The following is a 19,368-nucleotide window of genomic DNA, read 5'->3' on the forward strand; positions in this document are numbered from 1 at the left end:
TGCATGCATAATCTAAGAAAAAATTAATTTAAACAATTTTTCAAAAATTTAATTAATAAACAATTGTTTGACAGACATTAATTTTGCAAGCGTAAAACATGCAAGAAAAATTTATTGGGAAACAGAGACAAATTCTTTTACTTTATAGTCTTACTTCCCCCCCTAAAAAAAATGTCTGAAATGTTATTTTAACTCAAAATGAATAAATAAACTGGGGGCAAGACTGAATTTCCGAAATGTAGGTAGAATCAACTATTTGTTCTACATATATAAATATTCTATTCCCTAAGAATGGTTCTGAAGGTATTTTCTGATTATCTGCCCAACTCTTTCGAAAAGTTGTACGTAGTTTGTAATTGACATCATTGACAATTTTTTACCAACCTAAGATGCAAAAGACAACAACCATTTTCAAAAACGGTGGGAAACCAAGTATTACATAAAATAGCAATCAATTAATAAAACAAAAAGAACCCCCTCCTCTTCTAATATACACAGTGATCTGTTTTAGCTTCAAAACACATCAGAAAATCATACAAACTTGGCATCGCACACACTGTTGTTTCCTTATGTACACAACCTGTTTTCCTTAAAGAAACATCACAGAACTGCACAAATTTGGAAATGCAGATGCTGTTCTTTTCCCATGTGCACAGTAATCTGTTTTCACTTTAAAAAAAATCTGATGTGTACACCACATGACTTCCTTGTACGGAATATTAAATTATACGCATTTTTCCTTGCATTTCATTTAAACTTATTAGATTGAATTAAACCTACTTTGCCGACAGCGCATAAACCACAATAGAATAAATGCATTCTTTAAAATTCACTTTGTTTACCATAACGACACTCTTGCGCTAGGTTTACTTAACAGTATTATATTTCGTTCATATTATAACTCAGAATGCACAAAATTTATACCATTTAAAGAATTATCTAATTGTTGCCACATGTTCTATTCAAATACTATAATAAAGCTAAAATGATGTATAAAAGAAATTAAGCAAACAAAACAAAAAAGAAACAGTTTTTCACAGACGATTGAGTATTTCTCATTCAATTAATTCAGTTCTCACTTCGCGAGAAGGCAAAAATACATAAAAGCTCAAAATATCTATATTAAAAATTATGAAGTAAATCTTAAACACTTATTTCCTCAAAAAAATTCCAGAAAGGATTAAGCATGATTTAATTGGCAATAATAAATGATGGCGTTATCTTTGTTGTTGTGAAGCTAAGTTTCTCTAGATTGGTAACAAATCCACTAGTCTGCTGTTTCAAATGTAAACAATCAATAGCCACCATTAAAAAAAAAAAAAAAAAAAAAAAGGCTTAGCAGCACTTAAACAACTTTAAAATTGTTGATAATTCTAAAAATATTGCACACAGATTTACTAAAGACATAAAATCCTTAACCGGAAGATAGAAACAACATAATTCAATCATTTTTAAAGCCTACAATTTACAAACATATAAGATTAAAAAACTGAGATCACTGAGCCAGGTAACAGAGTGGATATATATATAAATATATTTATATACGTTTGGTGTGACCGATTGCAACCAAAATACGAGGTGCACATCTACATGTTATAGCAGTCCAATATACAAAATTTCAACGTTCTGAGGCTACTTGTTTTTGAGTTATGCGAGATACGTACGTACGTATGTTCGTACAAACACCACGAAAATTCTCTTTAGAATTAATTTTAAAGCAGTTTCATAATTTTTTTTGAAGGAAAAGAGTATTTTATTCTGTCCTTACGTACAGATATCATGCAAAAACATCGTTAAATTGCATTCGATAGCGGTCAAAATGGATATTTTCGTTGAAATATGCTGCCTAAAACTTTTCACGATTACAATACTTCCTTTTTACTTCGTACAAGGAAGTAAAAAAAAAAAAAAAAAAAAAAAATTCACAAATTGTGACATAGGTGTACAAATTCATCATTTACGAAGTACAACTTAATAGATTACAAATTTTGGCATTCCCTACACGTTTAGCAAGACGCCATATTTCTGAAGAAATGGAATGCTTTCTTTTCTATCAGCCAGCAAACTCCACAGTCCCATTACAATTCCTCACAAGGAACAAAACTGAACAAATTCATCAAATAATAACCAGAAAGTTCAAATAATAACCTATTGAATTTGAAAAGCCAGTGTGTTGTGTGCACACCTGAAGTTGCCACATAAATACTTTTTCATTGCATTTTGGGGTGCCAGTCTTGGAAAATAGTGTATTGCTTCAGGAATTATTTTCAGAGTTAACCAGAAACTACCAATTTTAATTTAATAGCGCTTTTAATATCATACACAATATCACTCTACTCACTCAGATAAAATTTCTCAATTTTACACAGGTTTTTATGTTTTCAATGGTTTTTAGATGTTAGGGAAGATGAAATAAGCAAACTGACAAAAGGTATATAAAATAACTATTAAAATAATTTTCAAACTATTAAATCAAATTTCTAATACTTAAAAGATGGATTAAAAAAGGTACAGACTGGGAAAAAAAAAAGAAAAATAGATAAGAAGCTTTAAAAATATGCAATAAATTTGCAAAAGTTTCATGAAGATTATATTTTTAAGTTACATAACAATGAAAACATACTTCTGCATTATGCTTTTTCTTTAGCTCTTCTACTTCTTTCTGAGCTTGATTAAGCTGTGCCGTAGTTTCATTTACAACTTTTTGTAGTTCTCCAATGGAAGCCTTTAATTCTCTTTTGTCTTCCAAGTGATGCTGACACTTGAGTTTTAATTGCTGGAGCGCATCCTCCAAAGCACTCATTTCTTGACTCATCTGCTCTTTTTCTGACATTATCTGTTGTACGTGGTATTCCATGTCTGTAATTTGCTTGTGAGCATTATTTTTTGCAACCTAAAAAATAAAAATAAAATAATATTTTAAATTCATGGTTTTCATCAACCATCTGACATTACTTAAATTTTTAAATTACTGCAGTATACTCTTTCCACACTTTTTTTCATAAAAAGCAGGTAAAAATCAGGGATGGGACTTATACAAACAAATAATTAGAAATAGCTTTACATAAATGTATGGAAACACAGCAACATGTGCAACATAGCAGCACACATTTAAGGATTAAGTTTAAAATTCACTGTTGTTGGATGAATGTTACATAAGAGTGTACAAATTTAATTGTAGTTGCAAGTCTTGGTGACATGCTGGGGATACCAGTACCATTGGCAGTGATATTGGTAATGCAGGCAACTACTCTAGTGGTACCAACAGTAACAGTGAATGAGATGTGCTAAACATACAAACATGTTCCTTTTGACCGATAATAAAAATTCTGTCTTATTTTATATGTACCATTTTCATTTTAACTGCTTTCATACTTCCAAATGAAAAAAACTTTGAAGAAAGTAGACTTATTCCACACCCAAAAAAAAATTAAATTAGAGGCAAAAGTTAAGCATGTAGCTTATACACATGAGAATAAGGTAAATTACTACTGAAGTCACTGGGATATGATATCATAATTTAATAAAAGATCATAAATTACTAATAAGCATGAAAAAGCTGAATTCATAGCAATTAATATTGCACAGTATTCATAACAATTAATACAGTACAAAGTCTGTAATCCGGACTTGTCGGGACTTCGGCAATTTCGGATTAGGGGTTTTCCTGGATTATAGATCATCAATTTAAATTTGGTAAGATGGCATGCAGAAATTATACAATTAAAAATATTAAACCATAATTTATGAAATAAAGAGCAATTATGATCTAAAGGGTATCAAAATTTGAAGGAAAAAAAAAAAAAAAAAAAGCTTAATATTTATTTGTTTACTTTATTAAACATTTCTTTCAATGTAAGTTGTTTAAGTTGCTTCGTTTTTTGTGCTAATACTTTCTCTTTAATTCTATAAGCAGACATAATTTCTTGTTCAGTTACAAAGTTCCACTGTTCAAGTCCTGTAATTGCTGTGTCGAGAATACCAACGCTTTACGCGCATGCGCAGCAGACGCGTGCATTAAACACACATGCGTAAGTTTGTGGCTTTGAGGTTCAGATAATAGATCATTCCGGATAATGGATGTCTGGATTACGGACTTTGTTCTGTATAGCACATGAAAAAGCTGAATTCATAGCAATTAATATTGCACAGTATTCTAATTTATTTTTCTTTTGACATACTTGGGGTAAGCTAAACTAAACTAACTGAGATGTGTGTTTAAATAATACGTCGAATCAAAATATAACTATTCCAATGTGCTATAAAATCTAGTTATATGTGTTTTTGCAATGCAGCACACTTTTCACGAAATATTCCTACTATACGTTACTACCAATAGTGCTCCTAGCATTAGTAATATTTTGTGAGGTTCGGCAGCTGCTTCACGTTTTTAATAATAATATGAGTATTGAGAATAAACATAGAAGCACTCAGCAAAAAAAATTAAAGATCAGAGATTGGGGATTAGCAAAATTTTTAGAATTTAGTTTCCATAGAGGACCAATTCAGGACCCATAGAGATTGCGTTGGGTGGCAAAATGCCTACCCTTGCATACTGTGCAGTAATAATATACGAATAATCTTTTAACAGGGTTCGTACACATTTCCGCACATGGAAATTAAGTACTTTTAAGGACTTTTAAGGACCATTAATGAAAACAATTAAGGACCTATGAGCAAATGGGAACTGAATAAATTCACTTGAAGATATTATCTATGCCTGAATATCCTTTTTGCAATACCATCCTAAAAATAAAATAGATCCCTAAGTAGTACGCATTATTGCTAAACATGAATTAATTAAGATAATTGTTAATAAGTTTGAGAATAAAATAAACTGCAATTTATCAAGTAGCATTAAATATTTTACACTTATAATTGTAGGTCATATTTGAAAGAAGATAAGTGACATTTACGTTTTACTAAAAGTTAGCTTTGTGTTGATTTTTTTTATGTCCCTTTTTGTCACATACTTGGTCAGTCTAGAGGTTTAGTAAATAATCAGGTAGATTTTATGTCAAACTACATAGGTTAAAATGAGAAGTAAGATCATAATCAGCATGATACATAACAAAAGACTGAATATTGTCACCGCTGCTGCTTGTCTAGAGAGAAACCTGCTGATTAGAACAAACCTGAAAGGCCTGATGTAGGCAAGTGTTGAAAGTTAGTCAGGTTCTGTTTGATGAAGTTAGTGTCGTAGCTTCGTGTACAGTTCCAGAGGTTATAACCCAGTTAATATACTTTAAGGTTTCAATAAGCCATTAAAGCACCAGAGGTGATAAGTTGTTTTGTATTATTTTAAGTAGATGCATAGAATATGTTTTACTTGAATTTTTACATTTTTATAATTTATCTTGTGACCACAGTGAGTATTAATGAAAGGCAATAACTCGCTTTAATATGTAGAGATAATTTTTAAGGGTAAGCAGTTAGATATAAATAATTAAATTAGGTAGTTTGATAACCTTAGTCATTATGGATTTACATGACCACTATTAAATTTTATTTTTAAACAATATTTGTTAAAAAAGCTCTATTTAAATCAAAATCTAATAAAATTTCACAGTTTAAAGCATATGTAATTTATGACCCAGATTCTTAAACGACATTAAGGTAATTAATTACGCATTAAAAGCTACAGAACATTTATGTTTTGTAACAACAGCAGTTAACAAAATATTTATTCATCATTTTAATTTGAAGCCTTCCCAGACATTTTGGCTAGTGTATATCGATTTCCTTCTCTTTAAGCATCTTTTCTAACAATTAGAGATTTGTCTCAAAATGCAAATCAATGCTCTTACTAGTTTCTGCGTCTTTATCTTGTCAACCTCTCCACAATGTACCTATGAGGGTTTCATTGATCTGGTAAAAGTTAAAAAATCCAAAACGCCCGACAGACATGAAGCATATTATCGCTATGTCTGAAATTAACTACAATACCAGAAAAAGGTTTAAATAAGCCTCTTATTTAAAAAGAGCTTAGAACATAAAGGCATGTTCTGATGCTAACAAAATCAATTACAGCTCACGGTGACATAATTAAACAAGAACAGTCAAATTCAAACTAATAATGTGGACTAGTGGTCAAAAATTATACAATTTAATTTAAATTTAATCTCACTCAATAACTCTATCATATGAGGAAATAGAAATGGGGAATTAGAGTAAAGGTTGAAATCATAAACAATTGGGTAATTTACATAATAATAACTGCACATATCTTTGAAGAATAATTTCCTTTATGTACTCAGTTTCTTTCTTCAACACGTTTCCTTTTCATCTTAGAAATTTTGGATTTAATTAAGGATTTCCGTTATTCTAAAAAACACTAAATGCATATAGAATGTACAGAAAAAGCGGCTAATTTTATTTTTTTAGTAATATGAACATTCAGAAGCAATATGAAATATATATATAGTAAAGGATGGTTACAGAGCTGATTGGCAGAATTTCTAGAATTTAGTCACACCGAACAACAAAATCTAAAAATGGCAAAACTTTTAGAATTTAGAGCAGGTACTGTACGCAGAATTTAGAAAGGCTTTAGGCAACAGAATTTAGGATCCACAGACATTGCATCAGGTGGGAAAATGCCTAGTGGCAGCTATGTGTATGATGCATTAAGAAATATTAGATGAATCTTTTAAATTGTAAGTTTTCAATTTCTTTATTAATAAAAAATTCCCTTTCTATAATGCCTTCCCATGTAATAAAATCAGAAGCATTTTTGATATTTTCCATGCCATGTCTAGTGAAAAGTAGAGAAAATAAAGAGAAGACAAATATGTTAAGATTCTAGTATCAGAAGTAAAACATTTATATATTATGTTTTCGTTGTTCTTCCAGATGTTCTCCAAAAATTAAGAAATTCATTGCAAACTCTTTGTAAAATACATCCATTACACGTTGATACCATGGAGATATTTTTCATTTTGGTCATATATTTCTCAAATCTTCTAAAATCGTGAGTCTATAAATCTTGCCTTCAAATCCTTCTAAACTTTCCAAGCTGCAATGTGTAAAATCGTAAAGAAAAATTATCCCTACCAATTCTGTAACAGCAAAAAGCCAGAAATGTTTTGGGAAAAAAATAGGAGGGAAAAAATATAAAATTATTTTTATAGAGAAAACTGATGCACATTCTGAGAATTTTGAATATTCTAAGACAATTACATGGGATTGCTCTTACTATGAAAAAATTAAAAACAAGACATTTTTTAATTAATTACATAGCTAATTTTGCTTTTGCTAAGAGCTGTTTCGTAAATTGGGTTTTATAGCATTATACCTTGTTTATTTTTCAGATTTAAAATATTGTATAATAAGTTGCCAAAATGAAACTTTATAATATTACAGCGAAAAAAAATCTTATTTTAATGTTATTTTTTAAATATAATTTCAATATATTACCATTATTTTAATGAAATTTATTAATGTTACAATGTTTTAAAAAAAATTGTCGAAAAATTCTCAGACCTCGGAATTAAAAAGTTTCTATAGAAACTAATCTTAAAATCGCCAAAATGTTGAAAAGTCGCCAAATTTAGAACCATTTAATAAAAGAATTCACACCCCCAAAAGCGAAAAGTTGTTTAAGAGCTCTTTACTAGAAAAAATGAATTTCGAAAGGCTTATGTTTCACTTCTTGCTAAGAAACTTGAGTATCCCATCATTTATATTAGAAATAGAAACAAATTATAACTCATGAACCCATTCAAAAGATAACCATATATACGGCAGTGAATCACCAAAAATATTTCTCAAAATGCTAATTCACACTCAAAATGACAGTCGTAAAAACAGACAGAAATTTCAGATTATTAAAATTAAGGACCTTCAGCTGATTTTGGCCAAAATTAAGGACTTTTAAGGACCAAAAATCGATCCCAAAAAATCTAAGGACTTTTAAGGACTCTTAAGGACCGTACGAACCCTGTTTAAATTTCAGTTTTGAACTACTGACAGAAAAATTCCTTTTTATAGAAGCCTGTCCATGCGATAATATTAGAACCACTTCTGCAATTTAGCACCTTGAGTCTAGTGAAAAGATGAGAAAATAAGTGAAGATAAACATGTTAAAAGAAAGACTTTTTGGGATCAAAAGTAGAAAATTCAACTAAATTTGTTTGCACTGCTCTTGTAAAAATTCTTCAAAAAATAAGAAGTTCATTACAAATTTTCTTTAAAACCCATTCATTATGTATTAATACCATGGAGACATTTTTCATTTTGTTACTTTCTCTATAAATCTTGCTTTCAAATCCTTCTAAACCTTCCAAGGTCTGAGGTCTAAAAATTATCCTGCTTCCTAAGAGCAAAAAGCCAGCAGATTTTTGAATAAAAAATTCAGAAAACAAAAGTATAATGTGAATTTTTTAGAGAAAATTGACATACATTTGTATATTCTAAACAATTGCACAGGAAAAAAAGGCTTTTAAAAAATATAAAAAAAGAGAGATGAAACAAATTTTTGAATAATTAAGTAGCTTGTATTGAAATAAAGGAAGTATTGTAATCGAAAAAAATTTTGGGTATCATATTTAAACCATGAATATACAAATACATATATATACATACCCACTCTATTACCCAGCTTGGTGAGCTCAGTTTAGTATTCTTTTATTTTCGTAAATTGTGCATTTTTTTAGTTAAAATGATTGATTTATGTTCTGGTTAAGGTTTTTATGCCTTTAGTTAATCTGCATACAATAATTGTAAAATTATCTACAATTTAAACATTGTTACAGTTCTACTAAGCCTAATGAAGCCGCCACTTTGCCATTTTTTTCATGAAGCCTGCGCCTTTTTGGCGAATGGAACCAAAGTAAACATTCAGTTTTGCACATCAAAAAATCTGCTTCCTGCCCACTGGACAAAATGTTTGCTTTTGCATAGAAATTCTAATTTTAAATGTAAAAAAAAAAAAAAAAAAAAAAAAAAACTTTTAAAACTGTTTTTAACTGTAATTTGGTGCTTTAGATTTTCCTCTGTTTTACAATTTTTAATGAAGAGGTTCTGAGTTTTTATGTATTTTTGCCTTGCCCCGAAGTGAGAACTGAATTGATTAAATGACAAAGATATCTCCAATGAAATTCGAGGAAACTATTTTAAATGAGATGCAGCAAAAAACGGGTATAATTTAATGGACTGTGCAAGGAAGTCATGTGGTGTCCAAATTATATTTTTTGCTTTTGCTACGAAGTGTTTTGGAAAATGTGTTTTATAGTATAGGTTATCTTACTTATTTTTCAGAATCAAATATTTTTAAGATGCCAAAATGCCATTTTAAAATCTGACAGAGGAAAATAAAGATATTTTATTTAAATGCTATTTTTTAATTATAATTCTAATAGACTGTCATTATTTTAATGATATTTATCAACTTTATTATGTTTGTAAAAAAAAAAAAAAAAAAAAAAAAAAAAAACATTTGCAGTTCCAGAAAAAAATTTTTTGTATACAAATTGATCTTGAAATCACTAAAATGATAAGTCACTAAATTTAGCATCGCATAATAAAAGAAATTGTATATCAAAAAGGAAAAGTTGTTTTAATGTAATATTTCATGAGCTCACTAAAAAAAAAAAAAAAAAAAAACTTTTGAAATGTTAATGTACAGGCAGGGTCTTGTGCCCAAAAATTTGGGAAGTCCACCATTAAGTTGGAAAGAATTGAAATGATATCCCATCAAATACATATTTGCCAATGAATCGCTGAAAAAATATTCCTTAAAAACCGTTACTTAACACTTAAAATGGCACAGTTGTTAAAAAAAAGAAATATCAAATGAATAAAATTACGGACATTTAAGGATCTAAAATCATTTCCAAAAAACCTAAAGACTTTTAAGTACTTTTGAGGAATGTAACGAACTTTGTAAATTGCTAGTCTGCTTTCTTTTCATATGTTGATAATGTCTGCCAACTTACGACAACTTGGGAAGCTTTCTAAAGAAATTCATAAAAAACACTAATTTGCATTCCATATATAAGTTTACTGTAAAAAATTGCAAAAGTGATTGCATTAGTACATAAGTATCAATAAAGTGCTCATGATGCCATTTTTTTAGATCTTCCAATATCTATCTGATGGCATAAGATTACATGTAATTAATTCCTTTAAATTTCTGCTTGCTTTAAAAAATTATCATTTAAAATCATAGAGATGCTAATAATAAAGTAGTTATATCTTTTGATTTAAAAATAAATCATATTTAACAACTGCATAATAACTTAAAAAATCTGGATGATTTTTGAAGAATCAAACTTCAGTACAATGGCATTAGCAATTGCAATACTAGAAGAATAATTTCTTTAAAAACAAAAAAACAACAAAAAAAAAAAAAAAAAAAAAAAAAATTCTATGTGATGATACAAGTATTTAAATTCTTTAACTTGTTTGTTAAATGGATAAACATGGGGGAAAAATTCATTTGTTAAAAAATATATATTAATCTTTTTTTTTTTTTTCTTAATTCTATGGGACACTTAGAATTATCATCCCACATTCAAAAACACACACACAATAAGAAAAAAAATTCAAGAAAATGAGTGAAAATAGATTAAGAGTTAATTTCAAAATCTGAACAGAAACCAACCTAAATAAATCTGCATAAAAAATTGAAAAAAAGATATATGAATATGTATTGAAAAGTAAAATAATAACACACTTTCATCCTCAATTTATTGACGCCTAAGAACTATTAGTCTCAAAACACAATTTTCCATTAATTCACTTTAAATGTCGTCAACTGTCAGTGCATCATTTCACTTTTCATTTGAGTATGTTGTCATTCATCACAACATAAGTTATTTTTATCTTTTCAATTCAATCAGTCTATTATGGATTAACAAACTAAGCTATTTAAAAGTTACAGATAGATGCAGTTCTTAAGAATATCCCCCTTTTTTTAAGATTTTTTATTAAAAAAAAATTTTTGGTTGATCTTTAGATTATGGTAACTTGGCGTTTTTTTGGCGACCAACTCTCCTACAGCAAACCTCTATTTTTTTTTTCCCGCCGCCATTTTGTCTTCACGAAGTAAAGACATGTTTCTTTTCTTTTTATCTACTGAACACTTCTTCCAACAATCTACTAGCTGAATTACACTTATGCTAGAAATTTTAGCTAACAAAACTGCTTAATCATGACAAATATTCACTGCAAAATTGGGAAAAAGTGCACAATACCATACTCCTTATGCGTTTTTCAAAATAACACATACACGTCGACTTATTTTTACTTAAAAAAACATCCCAGAATTACACAAAAATGGCACTGCGCATACTCTTCACTATATCCATGTACACTGCTTTTTTCTCATAAATTAGAAAAATTTCACGAAAATACATGACAATTTTCTGAATCTTTAAACCCGGTAAAAAGAACATAAATGAAATTACCTAATCGCGAAAAAGTATATACCCTTTCCAAATATGAACATTTCCACATATAAAATAAATAAAATATCCAAAAACATTTACTTCTAAATTATCTATTATATTATAAACGTCGCCAATGAATTCATACCGCAAGCATTACAAATACTTAGTGTCAAATATTTAAATTATTTCCATGCACGTTTACTTCAACTAAAACGTATACCAAATTCCTACAAACATAAAATTCACAAAATAACTATCATTTAATTAAAATATAATTAAATTCAAAAACAATACTTAAAATATAAATAAGCACATACATTAAATTAATAAAAATTAGCTTACAATCCTAATTACTTTAAACTAAATCATTGCTAATAACAATTTTCCCAATAATACCAAATTACTTTACTTCCACCTTGCATTTAGAACAAACAATGCATAAAAATAATATCCTCAAATAATTAAAAATACTAACTTACCTAATCTTCTTCAGAATCTTGCTTACATGGTGGATACACTTTTATTATGTATTCAATAAAATTATTGAACGATTTTTTTTGCGAATTTTTCCTCCACACTTCCTCTGCTAAATAAAAAGCAAAATTCTCTTTATTACAATGCCTCGGAATGGCGCATTTTATAGCACTCCACGTGCCCTCTATTGTATTGGTATGTGCACCTGTTTCCGGATCTTTAAAATAATATTTGTGGTTCACAACAAGATGTTTAAAACCTTCATCTTCCAAACATTCATACGATTTTTCACTTTAGACAGTGCCATACTATCCCAAAATTATTCAACCCTACTTCACACAACACACAATGAAGCTTAACACAAAATAATATACAGCCACAGATATTTTTCCAAATTCCCCGCTTTTCCGATTAAAGAACCGTAACTCGTCCATTAATATCACATGACATATCCCATGATCTATCATTTCCCTCACATAAAATAATGCGTAATCGGAACTGAGTACTGCTCACATTATTACCAAAGTCCCAGGTAGTAACCTTTATCGCTTCCAAAATGTCGCCAAACTACCAGTTACCATATTCTAAAGATGAGCCAAATTTTTTTGTTGTTACTTTTCAGGCCCACCAGCGGCCGAGCGGTAAAGACGCTGAACACTGGTAGTTCGGTGCGAGGTTTGAATCCCCCGAATGGGCTGGCTGCATGGGTGTTTTCATGGTTTTAGCCATGTATAACGTGTATACGAGCCAGTTTTCCTTAGAAAGCCCTCCACAAAGGCATCCATCCCTTCAGGCAGATTGCCCTTGTGTGCTGTGCCATAATTGAATAATCCAATCCAATCCAATTGTTTACTTTTCAATCTCACTGACTGAAATAAAAATGCATTCAGTTTGTGATATTAAATTATTATAATCAAAGTTCATGATATCTAATTCAAAACACTGAATATCTTAATAGAATGAATGCTCTTTTTTTTTTTTTTTTTTTTTTTTTTACTTTTCAAATAATGATACAGATTATTCCCGTGTTAGTCTAAATGTTTCTTCATTTAGTATCCTATAAAATCTTTTGCTATTCCATTTGGAGCTTCATTACTAATAATTTCTGTTGATAAACCATTTGAACTTTAAAACAGCTTTGTTATGCTACTGTTAGAAACTGAACCCTTTCAGATTTTTTATTTTTTAAATACTTATTTATTTTTTTTATTTTTATTTATTTTTTTTTTTTATGTATTCATGCCTCACTTTTATTTTTTTATGTTTTGAAGGCAAAATTTCATAAACTTTTTTTTGCATGAATTGTAAAATAGTTATTATAAAATCGGACTCTTACCATGTTTTCCTCTTGCAGCTGATGAAGTTGATCTTTCAAACGAGCAACTTCTCGTTGACTATGAGCTAACTGCTCTTGTAAACGTACTGCTCTCTCCTCAACTTTCTCTTTATCTTTTCGAGTTTCTTGCAGCAATGTATTGAGTTCAGAAGTTGCTCCAGCTTCACGCTCTCTTTGGAGTTCTAATACCTGCAAATAACAAGCATAACAATTATGATATGAAATACATAATAATTACAACAGAATGCTGCTTAGAGTGATCACAGTTAATATTATCATTTGGATGAAGTCCTGCCCATTTGTACACGAAAACATGGAAAATAAATTGCTTGGGATAAAAAATTAGGTTATAGAATAATTTTTTTAAACTGAAATAAATCGCAAAATAAATTTAGAATGCCATTATAAAAATAGTGAAACTGCAAAGAAATGATACCAAGCAAGAAATTAAATTGCAAAACATCTTAGTTTTGATCAGTCAAATATTTAAAACCAGGCAAAAATCAATTTTAATTCTGATGAAGATTTTCAAACTACCCATCTATTTTTAGGGAATAGGGAGCTCTTTTTTAGGAATATATATATAAAAAAAAAAAAAAAAAAAAAAAAAAAAAAAAATTGTCTAGAGAATTCCCCCCCCCAAGGAATTTGGTACTTTTCTGTTATCGGAACCAAGTTCAGAATATGTATGAAAGCAGGTAGGTAGGTATCTATGTGTGTGTGCATATACACACAAATATATATGCATTTACATGCATTTCTGAATCCAGTCCCGATAACAGAAAAATACCAATAACTCCCTAAAAACATCTATGTCAAACTAAGGTTGCTTTATTGCCTAATTTTAAATTTACATTTTCTCTTCAAGTGAATGAGGGAATAAACTCTGGATATTGAGATAAGGGGTATAGCATCGGCCAAATGAAAATGTTTACATTAAACTGTTAGAATAAGAAAATGACATCAGAATAAATGAAATAAGAAATATTATGAACTGTTCATATATAAAATTTTATACAGTACAAAGTCCGTAATCCAGACGTCCATTATCCGGATCTCAAAACCACAAACTTGATGCATGCGTGTAAAGAATGCGCATACATTACGCATGTGCAAGGTTTAATAAAGCAAACAAATAAATATTAAGCTTTTTTTTTTTTTTTTTTTTATTTGATACCCTTTAGATCATAATTGCTCTTTATTTCATTGTATAATTTCTGCATGCCATCTTACCAGATTTAAATTGATGATCTATAATCTGGAAAAACCCCTAATCCGGAATCGCTGAAGTCCCGACGAGTCCGAATTACAGACTTTGTACTGTATTAAAGACATTGTGAACAGCTCATAAACAAACTTTCGCACTTTCCTAATTGAAATGCTGTGAAAGTGCCTAATTATAAGTTTTTAGTTTTATTTATATTAAATTAGTTAAATTCTATTGCTGTTTTGTAGCATATTTTTTCTCATTGTTTAAAGTTATCAAAATAGCCATGAATAAACAAGATCACATTTAGCGGCATTTATTGTACATTACAAAATTAATGTTATAGAAACAAAAATTAATACAGGAAAAGATTCCAGAAAATACAAATAAAAAGAAATCGGATTCTTTACAGTAGTCTTTTTAATTCCTAAACTTCAGTGAAATGAACGTAATATTTAATACAATTTCCGAAGTTTTTAGTTTGGAATGCTGCCATATTAAAGAAAAAATTTACATCTTTTCTAGGAGAAATTTATTAAATAAATTTATGTTTTAAGAACAACAAATGAAGAATTTTTATGAGATTCACAGAATACAAATTCGTACAAAGGAAAAAAATATTGAAACAATTCATTATGTTAAAGATATGGGGGAAAAAAAGGTTTTCCAAACCACTTGTGTCTCGTGAATTTCATTCAAGCTTGAGGATACAGCATTAAATTTTAGAGGAATCCTCTATAATTTCTCAAAATATTTTATATCCCAATTTTTCAATTATCAAGGGAAAATAAAAGCTTCAAAGCAATGAGCTGACAACAGTAGTTACAATATAGTGACATAAAAATCTTCCTAATCTTGATTTCAAAAGTTTTGAATCTTTTTATATTATCACTATATCTAAGACTAAAATATGTAAGACTGAGACTTTAAAATATAAAAACTGTTTTCATAATTTGTGAAAATCTTGATTGAATTAGCAAATAATATAAGGGTATCATAAAGCTTCTACCTGTCAGCAGTGAGAGTGCAAATGGGATGTTTATTCTGAAGAAGAGCAGAACGACTTCTATTTACATGCACTTCACTTTAACTTGGTAACTATTTGCACATCACTTTAACTTGGTCATGCAAGACAGATGTGGAAATTATATTACAGTGGAGCATGATTTAAACATCTTTTAAGGGACCATTCACAAACGATGCATAAATGAGAAAGACATACACACAAGATTTTAATTTATGATGTGAAACATATTCAGAGTGCATCATAAATTCATAATAAAAGTAGCAAGGCTTAAAAAAAATTTAGTTTGGGCGAATATGATCAGAGGGGCATCAGATTTCTTTTCCACATATAAAAAAATATTCCAAAAGTAACCGAAACAGGGCATGGACACGTCATATTGAAATGGTTTATGAAAATTAGGCTAGCAATAAAACATCTGGCTAGAAATGGATTCGTCATATGATGCCAACAGCATGCTATCATTACCAGATTCAGTATTAGTGGTTAAACTTTTCTACAAAAAAGACTGAAGGCACAAAAAAAGACCTATCTCACTGAATGGAAAAATAAATTTAGAATGATGCTTTGAGGAAATAGGGAATTTGAAGGATCGTCTATGAAGTGGCAGACCACCCTTCAGTATGGATTGCATCCATGTTGTACAAAGTGTCACGAAAGAATTGGCAGTCGGGACATCAGGGGCAAGTAGCAGCCTTGTGAAGCTATTAGAATAATTGGGATTCCGGAATCATCAATTCGACGTATTCTATATGGAATCTTGTAAAAACAAAAGGCAAATAGTGCCATATCTGTAACTACCATGTTGATATTACTCTTGAAATCTGTAGTGGTTATCAAGGTAGCAGAAAAGATAAATATTTTGTACTCTGGTAACCAGGGCTGTGGAGTCGGAATCGAAGTCGGGCAGATTTTGGAGTAAAAGGTGTCGGAGCTGGAGTCGCTAAAAACAGGTCGACTCTGACTCCAGTTTTTGTTGGACAGTTTGAATTTGAAATGAAATTAAAATGAATTGAAAAAATTAATGACAAGCTGAGTTATTATTTTTATTTATGGACTATATACATTAATAAATAGTTATTTTCTTATTTTATTGGCATATTAATAAATAAATATAAGGGAGGAGGATGGATGTGATATTTGCCATTAATGATTAAACTGATTCCTTTAGTTACAAATCTCACCGGTAAATTTAGGTAAGCAAGCAGGAAAAGGAGCAATTATTGATCAAGCAACACGATAAGGAAGTACACATTTGATGATAAAGAGGTTTTTAGAATAAAGAGCTTTTTTAGAAGATGTAGATAGCCCTAATGTTTCACTAACAGAAAGACTGTGGAATGATCTTGCAGAATTGGAAACTCTTCTTTCTACACCATATATAGCCACAAAAAAGCCGCAAACTGAAGAACTGACAAAAGGCGAGAATGGAAAAATGTGATATTTGCTCTTTTGAAATGGAGGGTTTACTGCAGAAGAAATCATTTTTCTAAAGAAGAAAAGAGAAACTAGTTTGTTAGACAATGAGATTTTGCTGGGTTCAACATATGTAGATCCAAAACACCGAATTTCGTTGGATGACAAACAAATTAAAAAGGCAAAGAAAGCTATTTATGAACTTTCATTAAGAATGAAATTATTCTCAGAACAAATACAGTATTCAAATCAGGATACTCAAACCGCAGACATTGCAACTGAGTCTCTATCATCCTCTTCCAGTGATGAATTAGATTTTGAGAAACATTTGGATAATATTAAAAAGGCTACGACAAAGTGAATGAAAATAAAGAACCAAGAGCCTTTAGATATAAAAATAAAAATTAAAAAAAAAAAAAATTTACACAGCCTTTGAAGAAATAGAGAAATATGATTGTTCTTGCAAGATACCTCTTTTAGAACATATAAAAATCTATCCCAAAAATCTAAAAGAAATAGCCCTAAGGGTAACAGCTCTTCCTTCTTCTCAATAGACATGTCAGCATGGAAAAACTCTTCTCAGTTCTGAAGTTTATCAAATTGGATCTATCTATGATCCTCTAACAAAGATCTTGCCAAAGCTATACTGTTTCTTAGAAACTACTAATGCCAGTTATTCCATTTCATAATAAATGCTAATTAATATAAATAATTTGCTTATGCCATCATTTTTTTTTTTTCTGTAGCTCCTATTATTTTTTTATATTAAAAAAAAATAAGCCGTAACCCATGTGTATACATTTAAATGTATATGAGTCGGAATCTAAAATTCTAGGAGTCTACATTTTCCCTACTGACTCCACAGTCCTGCTGCAGAGTGATGTCAATACGCAAGACAGTCGCATCTGGGCAATGTCATATCCTACCTGATCAAGGCACTGCATTCTCCTTATATGACAGTTTGATGTGGCTTCAATATGTCTTCCATTCTAGGCCCTTTCCTTTTTTAACAGCATTCTTCTATATCTGGCTGGATAACCTGTACAAGTTTTGCAGAACAGTACGTTATGCTTCTGCATTACACAGTTGTGCCTACATTCCAGGACAGCATGCATTATCTGTCATCACCTTCATGCAGGATGGTGCCCTGCCCCACACTGCCATGTGAAGTCAAGACTTTTCTACACTGGAAACTTTCACTGAAGAAAAAGTCAAATGGCCATTATAATCACCAGACTTGACTCCAACAGATCTTTGGTTATGGGGATACTTTTTGTTTTAAGTTTTGTGCGTACAGGGACTCCCCATCCACTTTGGTGGAGCCAAAAGATGCCATCTGACGGACTGCCGATGACATCAGTGCCAACATACTACATACAACTGTAATAAACATAGTGCTGTGCCTCACTTTCACAATACCTTGTGCTGGTGGTCATGTTGAACATGTACAGCGTCATGTTATTGTGATCTGTTTCATTGTCTGTTTGTGTTTGCATCATTTGCATAAACATCTGAGTATAATGTGTGAGCAACCTCTTTCAGCTACTTTTAGAATCATATCTGTGCAAACCGAAATTTATTCTGAACATTATAAACTTTTATTATGAATTTTTAAAGTTATGGCACATCCTGTATATATTATCTACACAATTTGTTTATAATATTAATTACATTCAAACAAATTCAAAATTAATATTGTAAATAAATATTTAATTAATATTAATATTTTAAATAAATAAACAATTTTTTGAATTAATATTTTAAAAATAATATTACTTATCCAGTAGCAAATATGTATAAAATTGTAAAAATGCACATTTCTGTATAAAGTCATGTAAAATTAAAAAAAAAAAAAAAAAAGTCAAATCTTGATTTGAATTGCCATCTTAAATAAAGTAACACTTTTTCTTTCAAGAACATTTTAAAGCAAATTTTAACTTTTTTTGGAGAAAGAGTGTGCAATTATCATCTGACATGTCTTTTGATTCTGAATCTTAAGCAAAGTGCTATGAATTAAATTCAGTTCTTGAAATGGTTTCTGGCTTGTATTATTACACTCCAAGAAATTTCTGTGGATGTCAATATAGTAATTAGCATTTTGAAAAAAAAAAAAGATTGGTTTATTTCTTCATTTTCTTCTTCATCACTCCTATTTAAGTTTCATCTGGTAAAACGTTTTCAATCAGTTTTTCAAATGCGCATAGATCTGACGTCATTACTTTAGCATCACAGTTCAAACATTACTCAACTGCAATGTATATAGCAAAGGTGTAGCTGTGGTGTGCCAAACCAATCTACCAATATGACTCAAGATGCTCCACAGTAAGAAATATTTGAAACAATTCAATTCCCACCACAATGCATGCAGAGTCAGGGAACAAGTCAATATATTAATTATGCATCGTTTAAAAATATGGCACTTTTCCGTTTTACCGGCGCAAACGATAAAGTCGCCAATAATGGTACAACTGATGCCAAACGGAATATCTTCGCTGGTAACCTTTTACGCTTCCTTTCCAAA

At 30.0% G+C, this 19,368-nt stretch overlaps 1 protein-coding gene across 6 annotated transcripts in view; it reads right to left on the minus strand.

The window, feature by feature from the left end:
* spdi (sperm antigen with calponin homology and coiled-coil domains split discs) overlaps positions 1-19,368 on the minus strand; it is a 249,616-nt gene that overhangs the window by 36,575 nt on the left and 193,673 nt on the right. For all 6 annotated transcript variants that reach the window (XM_085819744.1, XM_085819739.1, XM_085819741.1 and 3 more), the window contains 2 exons: positions 13,201-13,389; positions 2,624-2,893 (listed from right to left, as the gene is read on the minus strand). In XM_085819744.1, the coding sequence (XP_085675870.1) occupies positions 2,624-2,893; positions 13,201-13,389 (459 nt within the window). The remainder of the gene's footprint in view (positions 1-2,623; positions 2,894-13,200; positions 13,390-19,368) is intronic.

This window comes from Stegodyphus dumicola, chromosome 1, assembly GCF_044657685.1.
Source record: "Stegodyphus dumicola isolate Sdum_Otavi_A_Nest chromosome 1, ASM4465768v1".
NCBI lineage: Eukaryota > Metazoa > Arthropoda > Arachnida > Araneae > Eresidae > Stegodyphus > Stegodyphus dumicola.